Source organism: Silurus meridionalis, chromosome 6, assembly GCF_014805685.1.
Source record: "Silurus meridionalis isolate SWU-2019-XX chromosome 6, ASM1480568v1, whole genome shotgun sequence".
Lineage (NCBI taxonomy): Eukaryota > Metazoa > Chordata > Actinopteri > Siluriformes > Siluridae > Silurus > Silurus meridionalis.
The window spans coordinates 22,617,066-22,628,730 of record NC_060889.1 but is presented as its reverse complement, the minus strand read 5'-3'; the positions used below and the strand labels follow the sequence as shown (position 1 = coordinate 22,628,730).

Below are 11,665 nucleotides of genomic sequence, written 5' to 3'. Positions count from 1 at the left end.
TAATAGACTGATATTAAGGAGTCGAACACTGATTGATATCCAATAAAATTAGCACGAGCCCAAAACCTTTTTTTTTAACTATTTAAAAAAAAGAAAATCACAAATTTAAGGCCAAAGGTTCTGTGACAAGTTACAGTCAGGAGTTTCTTCCATCGTTTATTCTTCCCAAAATGTTCTGCTTGCGGGGATCAAAACAAGTTTAAAACGGGGCGTGCGCTCGACCCTGATTGGTGGCTTTTAGATAAAAAGGAACGACTGATTTTGCAAAATGTAGTTGAGTACAGTTTTACATATTACAAAAGTAGTTTGAATTTAAAATGTAGAAGTTAAAGTAAAAGTCTTCCCAAATTGAGATCCTGCAGTAAAGTACAGATACGTGAAAAATCTACTTAAGCACAGTAACCAATTACATTGACTTCATTACTGTCCACTACTGTTTCATTTATTGCTGATGCTGTGAGCAGTCACGTTGATGTGACATCACTTGTTGATCTCAGGGTTAATTTGACCACCTACAAGTCTGCAAATAGGAATTTCTTGTTTTATTTGAGCTTCTTAATTGAAGGTAAGAAATTCAGTGCATACTGAATACTGCATCAGCATCTATATACTGAAACATTTTGCGACCGCAGTCACACTTCACCTTGTGTCAGCAGAGACTTACTGAAAACTTCACCATAATAAAACAACACTTCAGGTTAATATGTTGAAATGAGCGAACGTTTATTGTTTTCCGGATCGATTTATTTCTTTGCTATTTCCAGATGGATGAAAAAACGAACATCTACTGGAAGTTTCGAAAAGAAAAACAAACTAACCAGCCAACAACCTACATTTTTATCCTTGTTTTTCTCACATTAAAACAGATGAACATGTTTTGGAAAATGTGATGGTGTTTAAGGCCAAACTTACTGGTGTCAATCATGGAAGCGAAAAGCATCCCAGAACAACCACTGCTCTAAATCCTGCCCATCTTCCAACCGGGCGATGGTCATTAAAGAACGTATTACAAACCACAAAAAAAAACCAGATGAAAAATATACAAAGAAAGTCAAGTCCCTGACTTTTGGCAATACAGGAACACAAATAACAAGAAGTGAGATTAGGTTCACTTCACTGCGCTTAAACACCTCTTTATCATCAACACATTTGCTTAGTCAGTCATTTTGGCCCAGATATTGTGTGTGTGTCTTTCTCAGAGCAAAAGTTATGATTTGTCTATCTGATGCCTTCTTCAAAAGACAATGTGATGGACTTGTGTGTATGTAAATATGTGTGTGTGAGAGAGAATTTCCAGTGCCTCAGGATGCATTGGTGATGGGTTTGTATTTTTTAAGGCGGGTCCACTGGCCTGTGGAGTAGTTCATCTCAAACACTGTGTCCACCAGCATGGTGGTGCTGCCTGTACCATCCGCTTTATTAAGAATCTCCGTGTGCTCGCTCAGCTTGATCTGGATGATGTCACCCTGCTCCGGACATGGGTTCTCTGTAACATTGAGAACGAGACAAGTTTGGACGACATGCGCACAGGACAGACAGCACCTCCTACACTGTGTACTCAATAACATACTGCAATCTAAAGCATTAAAATAATAAATAATAAGACTCAGTATTACAGTTTATATTAATAGACTGTATAATGGATCTGTATATGAGAGACTGACTGATGATGATCTATGAGGAGATCATTTAGCGGTTCTGGTAGGAGTTCCTGAAAGCTTTCTGGAATGGTAAAGCGTTCTGCACTGAAGTCTTTGTGCTTTACAGTTTCGGTGAAATTTTTGCCTCAAAGCCGATGTACGACTTTATAGCTGCATTTTGAATGTCGCTAAACAAACAGTTAAAATGTACAATTTGTGAGTTCATTCAGAACATCAGGGACTGTGGTATAAGCAAAACACAAAACGTGACATATTAAAATGTATTTAAAGTAATGTTTTGGTGTTGGATGACCTCTAGGGAAACATATATCTCTAAAAAAAATTAGCCTGAGCTTTCAGCAAAGCAAAATAAACCTAACCTAATAATAATAACTATAAAGTGCATCGAGTTTATCAATAATTAAATCATATTTAAAGCTTCAATGACTAATACTCGAAATAACATGATTTACATTTGTTAATCATCTTTCTGTTAGTCATATTCTAGACCAGTGTAGATCCTGCAGGGTGGAGCTTCATGAACATGCGTCAGAATGATTTGAATGCCAAATTGACCTTACAAAATACACAAGCTATAGAACAGATATAGAACAATGTACTGATGTAAAATTTTTAGATCTGTTGGATGTATTTTTTGGTGATTATATTAAAATTATTTATATTATAAATAGTGGAATGAATGAATGATATCTGCATCGTAATTTCACTTTGAGTGTGTCAGAACCATTACTACGGCTTTACCGCCCCCTAGTGGACATTTACACACCCAGCATTGCGCGGATATTTAATATTGCGGCGGCATTTGTATTGTTTATAGAAACGCACTGACGCAAAGTGTGTGTGTGTGCAACATTACCATTATTAATCCAACTTTGATTTCTTTATCATATTGACTGATAGCTTGCTGTTACGTTTGATGAAGCTGAATGAGCTTTATTGCATTTTATCAGCTACAGTCTGATTATAGTTGTATATGTATATGAGATAAGGGTTAGGGTTAAAAGGTGTATTCAATTATAAAAAGATATAAAAGGTATATAAAGGAATAAATATTAATGTGCATGTGTCTGGACAGAGTACCTCTTGATCCTGCCATGAAGCCCAGGATAAGAGCTTTCTCTGGTCGGGTGACTTTGTTTGCAGTTTTGAACATTTCCTGCGCTGCGTACATCTGTTCTCTCTAAATTGACCAAAAAAAACATACATTAAGACAAACAATAACAGAGAGACAGACAGAGAGCAGAATGTGTGAGAAAGGTGTGGTGAGTGAGATCAGTGCAGTATGCCATCCTCACTGTGAGCGACAGATTCTTTTTGGGTTGTGGTTGCGGGGGTGCAGGCGTAGGGGTGGCCTGAGCCGCTGTGGTGGATGGAGGCGTGGCCGTGTCTGGTTGTGTTGCAGTAGCAGCGGTGGGCGGGGCGTTGTTGTGGGGTGTGCTGGTGGGTGTTGTGGGCGAGGTTGGTGCTGTGGGACTGGCAGTGCTGGCGTTGTACATGGGCGCTCTCTGTTTAAACTGGCCTGGGAGGGTGGAGGCAGCGGTGCCGCTCGCCGCCGATTCCTCCGGCTGCCGGTTTGTAGCACCTGTGCTGGCTAGAGGACACAAAAAAAAACGATACAGTTATTACAATGCACTTTAAATAAAGTTACAAAGTTAAATACCACTGTATTATTATTATTCCACCCTAGCAAAGGAAAAGACATATGAGGAGCTGTGTGAGAAGTTGGACACTAAGGATGGAGAAAAAGATTATTACATGTGTGTGAATGAGAGGGAGGGCAGTGGAGTGGTGTGGTTGCAGGGAGAAGAGGTGGAGAAGGTGGAGGAGTTCAGGTACCTGGGGTCAACAGTGCAAAGTAATGGAGAGTGTGTTAGAGAAGTGAAGAAAAGAGTGCAGGCAGGGTGGAGTGGGTGGAGAAGAGTGATAGCAGGAGTGATTTGTGATAGAAGAGCATTTGCAAGAGTGAAAGGGAAAGTTTATATTACTGTGGTGAGAGCTGCGATGTTGTATGGTTTAGAGACAGTGGCATTGAGTAAAAGGCAGGAGGCGGCGCTGGAGGTAGCAGAGCTGAAGATGTTGAGATTTTCATTAGGAGTGACGAGGATGGACAGGATTAGAAACAAGTTTATTAGAGGGACAGCGCATGTAGGACGTTTTGGTGACAAGGTGAGGGGGGTGAGATTGAGATGATTTGGACATGTGCAGAGGAGGGACATGGTGTAGATCAGTAATAGAATGCTGAGGATGGAGCCACCAGGAAGGAGGAGAAGAGGAAGCCCAGGGAGGAGGTTTATAGATGTGGTGAAGGAAGACATGCAGGTAGTTTGAAAAGGTTTGAAAGAGGCAGACTCTTTCTGCTTCGCCTCACTGAGACAAAACACCCTGCATAAAAGACAAGCCCTTGGAATTTTTTTAGAGGTAGCAAAAACAGACCAAACACAGTTACTGAGGGCCACCACTTCAACAAATGTGTCTGCGCTGAAAGCATCATTCTTAGTTGCGGACTGAATTGCTGAAGCTAAGAAGCCCTTTACTAATGGGGAAGAACAGATTCTTCTTGCTAATAAAGCTCCTGCTGACTCTGCATTATGGAGAAAGTGTAGAATTCTTGTAATTGCCTAATATAAAATGTAATTGTTGCATTCAGATTACATACTATGAACTAACTGTTGACTTAGACTATACAATTTTACATTAAATGTGAAGAGGTGAAGGTTCGGTGTCTCACCCTGTTGTGTCTCTGAGCTGGGAATGTACGAGGATGAGGGCACCATGCTGGGCGTGGCTGGGAGGTAGCTGGTCGATGGTAGAGCACTCTCGTTGTTCAGCGCCCCCAATTTCTGATAGACAAATCAGTGGATTTACTTATTCATATAAATCACAGGGTCAAGTATCTGTGAACAAAGCGCTGCTTGCAGGTAATGTAGAAACTATCATATTTGACATTTACAAACGTTTATTTTTAGCTCATTTAATACATACCTGTGTAGATACCAGGCCGGCGGCATAATCGGGGGTTGCGTTCTCCACCACTGCCTCCTCTTTAGCAACCTTCTCTCCTGCTTCAGTGTCTGAGAGAGAAAGAGGAAACCATTGGAATCAAAAACAAATAAAAACACAAATCGCAATACAGTAGAGTGCTTTAAGTACAACAGCTCTGAGGTACCCAGGGTTTTTCTTCTCCTCTTAGCTTCTCTGCCTGCTCCAACCATGTCCAACTCAGAGATGTCTAATAACTAAAAGACAAAACAAACAGAGGCAGTTGATCTTCTACATGATTTATTCGTCTTGCTCAGTAAACCGTGGTATTGGTCCAGCTCCATGTCAGACATAATTGCAAACAGTAGTTGGATAAGTGCCGGGTGTGTGCTACAGCGTTACCTTGACCCCTCTCTCTTTGCGCAGTGGCGTGCGAGCTGGGGCGATGGGCGTCCGGTTACTGGAAGGGAACATGCTGGGAGCGGTGGGACTGCGGAACGGAGCTTTGGGGATCCCCTTTAGTGGTGCTGATGTGGAGGTGGAAAAGCAGAATTATTATACTGTATTCACTGTTTGAGTGGTTGTGTTTGATGAATGCGAGTGCACAAAAGAGAGCGTGAAATAAAATAACAGCGCGTTATCCAACTCACTTGTAGTGTCAATTTTTTTGACGAGACCTCGTCCTTTAGCATGGAAAGGCACTCCGGCGGTTTTCTTCAGCTGCTGTGCAGTTTCTGTGGCTGCAAGATGAATAGACAAACTCTTACACAGATCCTAAATTAGGTTCCTAACACAATGAAATGAATGAAGCTATTACTCTGATGTAAAAGTACACACACACACACACACACACACACACACACACACACACACACACACACACACACACACACACACACACACACCAGCACTTACACTTCTGGAGGAGCTCAGCTCTCAGTGTGGCGCTTTTGGGTTTTCTCTTGAGCTGGAAGTGTTTGATGGGAGGTGTGAGTGGACCCACCAGTGTGGTCAGAGCACTCTTATTCAGATACTGACACTCAAGTGGCAACATGGCCGACGCCTCACACTCACTCACTGAAAGGTGAACATGAACACGGCAACACAAATCATAAGTCGAGAAAAACGCTCAGCTAAAGATTACACAATTTTGTATCCATTTACTGTTAGATTTACAGTTATGAAATGTGTGTGAAACAAGGCACAGTGGTGGATGAAATACACAAAGCATGTATTTGAGGAAAAGGAGAGATACAGGAGGTAAAATATTACTCCGGTAAAAGGTCTCCCTTTAAACTTTCACTTGAGTAAAAGTATTTCCCCTTAAATACAGCTATTATGACTTATTACTATTTTTATCACAAGACTTTTGCTTAATTAACTCAGTTCATGTAAAAACTCTGTTACTCTTTACACACCAGTCTACTAATAGAATAATAATAATGAGTCAAACACTGATATCCAATAAATTATCATGAGCCCAAAACCTTCTTTTCAACGACTTCAACAAAAAGCTTATAATAAAGGTCACGGCTGTTGTGTGAAGTTTGAGTCAGGAATTTCTATAATCATTAATTTCTCTCAAAATGTTCTGCTTGATGTTGAACTGATGCTCTACTGTATGTTTGTGATAAGTAGAAACCACCAGCCGGCAATGGCTGTTTTAGTATGAATGACACTCTCTGTAAACCACTGGACACTGGACTATTCCCCTTAATGAGTTCAGTCCATAACCTTGGATTCATCTCTCCTTCCTGACATGACGTCACTCCAGGTCTCATCAGATCTCCCACAGGAAACTCTGAAGGCTGAGGTGATGTCACATTTCGTTACTGTTGACCGATGGTTAGGCATCACCTAGTGGTTTATATACAAATGTTCTCTATTTCTTCCTCTTTCTTTATGTAAAAAAAGCAACGTGTCATTCCGCTGAACAAGTTAAAAAGGAAAGAGGTAGCTTAGTGTATAAGATGTTGGACTTCTGATCAGAAGGTTGTAAGTTCAAATCCCAGCAACACCAATCTGGTGTCATTGACTGGGGATTTACATTGTCGAATCAGGTCAAATCCCGCTTGTAGTAAAATCCTCTGTGTCTGTTTCTCTGTGTGTTAACAGACATTGTTAAATATCAAAATCCCTGCCCCCAAGATGCTTCCTGTGTTGGTCATGGATCATGAATAACAGATCACGGAAACTTAAATCTGTCACAGGGGTGGTGAAAGCCATTCAAAAATTTACTAAAAGCTAATTTCTTTTCACAATTTAATTTACAACACTATTATAACGGGCTGTATGTTAAATTATTTAGAGAAACCAGTAGTTCTATATAAAATCACACATTGAGCATCCCCATATAAACAAAATGGCATGATCCTCAATTCACAACACCCCTATGAAGATCAAGGCCCTTAAAGCTCAGTTGTATGAAAGAGGTACATGCAAGTTGCTCTGGATATGGCTGTCCGCCAAATTCCATAAATGTAACAGCTTTACGCCTGACTGTCAAATTGCTGACAGTGGAGACTCCTTCCAATGTCCCTTTTCCTAACAGAGGACATTACTTCATCAACTATTATACAAACCATTGATCTGAATAACTGCCAACACTACTACCAGAGCTGCTACTATAGACATTGAAGCAACATTTTCTGCTGCTTATTCAATGCTTAACTGGTAACTTATAAGTTTTCCGTACTCCTAGCCTCAGAGTTTTAGTAGCGATCTTGAAGCAAAAATCAGTAAAATAAAAGAAAAGTGATTTATTATCTAAGGTAATGGGACTGTGTGCTGACCTTTTTCTCTCAGTTCTCCCAGAATGTCCTGGACATTGGGGTTCTGCTCTTCCAGGTCCAGATTGAGAGAACCCGTTTCAGGGAATGACTTCAGGATGTCTGCCACCATCAGCACCCAGGGCTCCGAGTCCACTGTGGCCAACTGAATGATTTCTGACAGAGGATCCTTCATCTGACAGGAAAACAGTTCAGAAGATTGAAAAAGTTTCAAGTGCAGGAAAGGTCATCATTTAACAGATAATAAATGAAGATTTGATTTGATTTAGCTCAGAATACGAATCAATTATTAACAAATTAAAGTGTACTACCCCATACTAATCACCATTCTCTAAGACTCATGAGTAGGATAGGTCATGTCTCGACTTTTTCAAGTTATGATGGGGTCATTCTAACGCATCCTCATCGTAAATCAGTGACTACCTGTACTGTGCAGACTCTGTTGGACAGTACAGCTTCAGGAAAAACTCTATTGGACAGTACAGCTTCAGGAAAAAAACTCTATTGGACAGTACATCTTCAGGAAAAACTCTACCGGACAGTACAGCTTCAGGAAAAAAAACTCTATTGGACAGTACAGCTTCAGGAAAAACTCTATTGGACAGTACAGCTGCAGGAAAAACTCTATTGGACAGTACAGTTTCTTGGGGAAAATTGTACTCACTGTAGTTGCTTTATCTGAACCTAATATAGTGATTACGCAATATTTTACAATAAAAAGATGTTACAGTTCTACCAAACAGATCAGGCTGGTGACCTAGTGCATTTTAAGCAGCACTTAATAACTCCAGCTGTAGAACTACATGTACAAACAGGATCTCGCAGAAGCATCTGAAGGCAGAATCGGGTTCACAGATGTACTGATTAAACTGGACTGAAACATAGTGAATCTGTAGGACAAAACTTTTATTCCAACAATCCCATCTGTTGATGTATTTCATGTTGATATATTTCTCAACTTATTCCAGACCAAACACATGAACAAAAGATACAATCTATGGCATGAAATGGCTTAAAATGTCCCTTTGGACTGTTATCATGTATTAGCCAATATGATTAAAAAAATTTAAAAAGACACCCCCCCCTCCCTCCCCTTAAATTACAGCTCCGTGTTCTGCCATTGTGTATAATATGTCATTTCCTTCAAACAACAAAACGCTTTCAATTTCTTGAGTAGCTGGCAAACAAACATCACTACTTCTGTCACTCATGTCTACACTACTGTACCTCCCACACACTGCTCACTTGAACAACAGCTCAAAAACACACGTGGACAACCTCCATATGTTTCTGTCACTTTTTGCGATATTTCTAGACACTTTCACTTTAAAATCCCATCTCTGAGTAAGTCATACATTATATTATATTTATTACATGCTACATATTCTATTACTTTTTTTTTTTTTACATGCTGCTGATTAATCTTCCTTCTATACCCCCTACATCTAAAAAGCACTGCTCAAACACCACAACCTGACAGAGCAATCCAACTCTTGTGTTCAATACACTGATCGTGTGCACCTTTTCAATCACTGTGCAGCAGGATGAATGTTTCGTGAGTCTACTGGTCAAAGCGTGGAGGAAACCAGTCCCAGCCCCGCTTCTTTAAACTCTTCTGTAAGGATTTTTTCCACCTGCTGTTATCATTTCCTGAAAGCTCCTAAATATGATGATGGACTTCCGATCAGTAGGACACGAGTTCAGATCCCAACACCAGCATGCTGCCATGACTGGGCCCTTAAACAAGAACCTTCACCTGATATAAGTGAGTCACTTTCACTCTGTGAATAAGGGGGCCGGCCAGAACGCCCCTATGTTAACAGCGAGTAATCCAATGTTGAGATTGAGGAGTTTAAAATATAATCATGTATGGAGTGATTGATGTCTAAATGTCAAGGATGTAACCTGAACATTCAAGAAAGAAAGAAAAAAGAAGGAAAGACAGAAAGGTGCTTTATACTTTGTCACACGTGCTTTTACTGCACAGTGAAATTCTTTCTTCACACATCCCAGCGATGTTGGGAACTGGGGTCAGAGTGCAGGGTCAGCCATGATACAGCACCCCTGAGCACTGATGGGTAAGGGCCTTACTCAGGGGCCCAAGAGTGGCAGCTTGGTGATTCCTGGGTTGGATGACCACCTCCCACATTATTAATTAAGCCTGACAGCTGGAATTGCACAGTTGGGTGATGATCAGTGTGTACCGCACAGACACAGAGAAATATGAAGCCAGTTCAGGAAAGGGGGCGTGGTTCACATGGTTACAAAAGATATAATAATAAACCTGATGTGTGGAAACATCTCAAATATAAGACCCCCCCTGATGCAGCCTGACTGAAGTTTCGGGGGGTACTGACTGCCTGACAGCATCACTTCCAGGTCATCATGATTTGAACTTAACCTACAATGTGGATAAAACTGATTAATAAATAATCAGGACCTCTCCTGGGACACGTCCACGCTACTCAATCCAAAGTGACCAGGCTAGCTATATTAGCCTGTTAGCCTCTGCAGCTGCTGCTGCTCAGAAACTTTGTAACTGTTTTACTCTGCATTAACTTATGCACAAACATTAATTGCTGTTGTACTGAACTGCAGCGATCCTCACATTCCCCACAGATCTCGTTTTTATCTTCCGTATTTCGTTGCAAACTAAACAGCAACTCTTGCACCGGGCTAACCCTGCTATCGCTTCAGAGTCCCGCGTCCAATCCCAAACGCGTCTCTGTTCCCTACTCGAGTGCACTCTGCAGGCACTACGGAACGGCTCGCACACCTCTAGATAGTGCACTACAATGTTTCGACTGAAAGGCGTTCGGGATCAGGCCGCAGTGTATAAGCTCAGCCCCACCTCGTCCACAGTCCTGCGCGGGAGATGCAGCATGCCGAGCAGCAGTTTCAACTTCACCGGAGGAGATAAATTGGAGAAACACAGTCGGATGTTGTCGATAACCGACACGGTGAGCAGCGAGCCGATGCTCGAGGGCGTCCACAACTCGTCCGTAGAGCCCAGTTTGTTATGAAGCCACAGGCCGGTGTCGCTGTCCCTCATCGACGCCATCTTGGAAAAAGGCGAATCATCAGTTCCGGCATTTTAACGGACTACCTAAAAAAAAAAACCCTGCACGCGCTTACGCGCATGCGCACTGAGCCGCAGGACCCCGAACGTGCGCGCGCAATGATTTCAAGTTCTTGCGTTTACATGGAGCAGTGTAGGAGTTTATGAAAGTCAAATTCGAGTGACAATCTTCTTCTTCTTCTTCTTTTTTTTCTCCTTCTTCTTCTTCTTCTTTTTTGGGCTGCTCCCATTAGGGGTCGCCACAGCGGATCATCTGTATCCATATACCCTCTGTCCTCTACATCTCGCCTCTTTCAAACCTACTACCTGCATGTCTTTCTTCAACACATCCATAAATCTCCTCCTTGGTCTTATGTTTTGTCCCCTCCTTCCTGGTGGCTTCATCCTCAACATTCTCCTACTGATATGCCCCATTCCCCTCCTCTGCACATGTCCAAACCATCTCAAGTCAATTCAATAAACTTTTATTGTCATTTCAACCATATATAGCTGATGCAGTACACAGCAAAATTATACAACGGTTCTCCAGAAGCCTTGTGCTACATAAACAACATAAAGATACATAACAGAAAACACAGAGCTAACAGGACTAGTAAGTGTCCTCGCCACATAAATTGCATCGTGCGCAACCTGGTGCAAACAGTGCAAAAACAACACAAGACAGTGTAGGACAAATACAAAAAACAAACTGTATATTATACAGTGCAGTGTGTAAAAGAGAACTGAGTACAGGAGTGCACTTGTAATTAAACAAATGGGTTTGTGCAAAACAGCAACATCAGCAGTCAAAATGATGCACAAAAACAGCATGTAAAACAGTTTGTAATAATGAATAGTGATATAGATTGTGTGGTGCTGAAGACATGGATGTGTAAAGTAAGTACGAGTGTGTGTTGAGTCCAGGTTGTCCAGATCAGTCAGACAGTTGAGTGTGGGCTTCTCTCACTTTGTCTCCAAAACATCCTACATGCGCTGTCCCAATAATAAACTAATTTTTAATTCTGTCCATCGTCATTAATTCCAATGAAAATCCCAACACCTTCAGCTCTGCTACTTCCAGCTCCACCTCCTGTCTTTAACTCATTGCCAAAGAAGAATGCCTCTTCTATCACAAATCACTCCTGCTATCACTCTTCTCCACCCACTCCACCCTGCCC

At 41.5% G+C, this 11,665-nt stretch overlaps 1 protein-coding gene across 1 annotated transcript; it reads right to left on the bottom strand.

Moving 5' to 3' along the window:
- Positions 1–698: 698 nt before the first annotated feature.
- Positions 699–10,528, bottom strand: nelfa (negative elongation factor complex member A). The gene is made up of 11 exons (XM_046851111.1): positions 10,281–10,528; positions 7,433–7,604; positions 5,556–5,717; positions 5,291–5,380; positions 5,043–5,167; positions 4,828–4,897; positions 4,644–4,732; positions 4,390–4,501; positions 2,957–3,252; positions 2,742–2,841; positions 699–1,486 (listed from the first exon to the last, which is right to left on the bottom strand). The coding sequence occupies exons 1-11, from the start codon at positions 10,488–10,490 to the stop codon at positions 1,302–1,304; spliced, it is 1,611 nt and encodes a 536-aa protein (XP_046707067.1). The 5' UTR covers positions 10,491–10,528; the 3' UTR covers positions 699–1,301.
- Between the last annotated feature and the right edge of the window lie 1,137 nt (positions 10,529–11,665).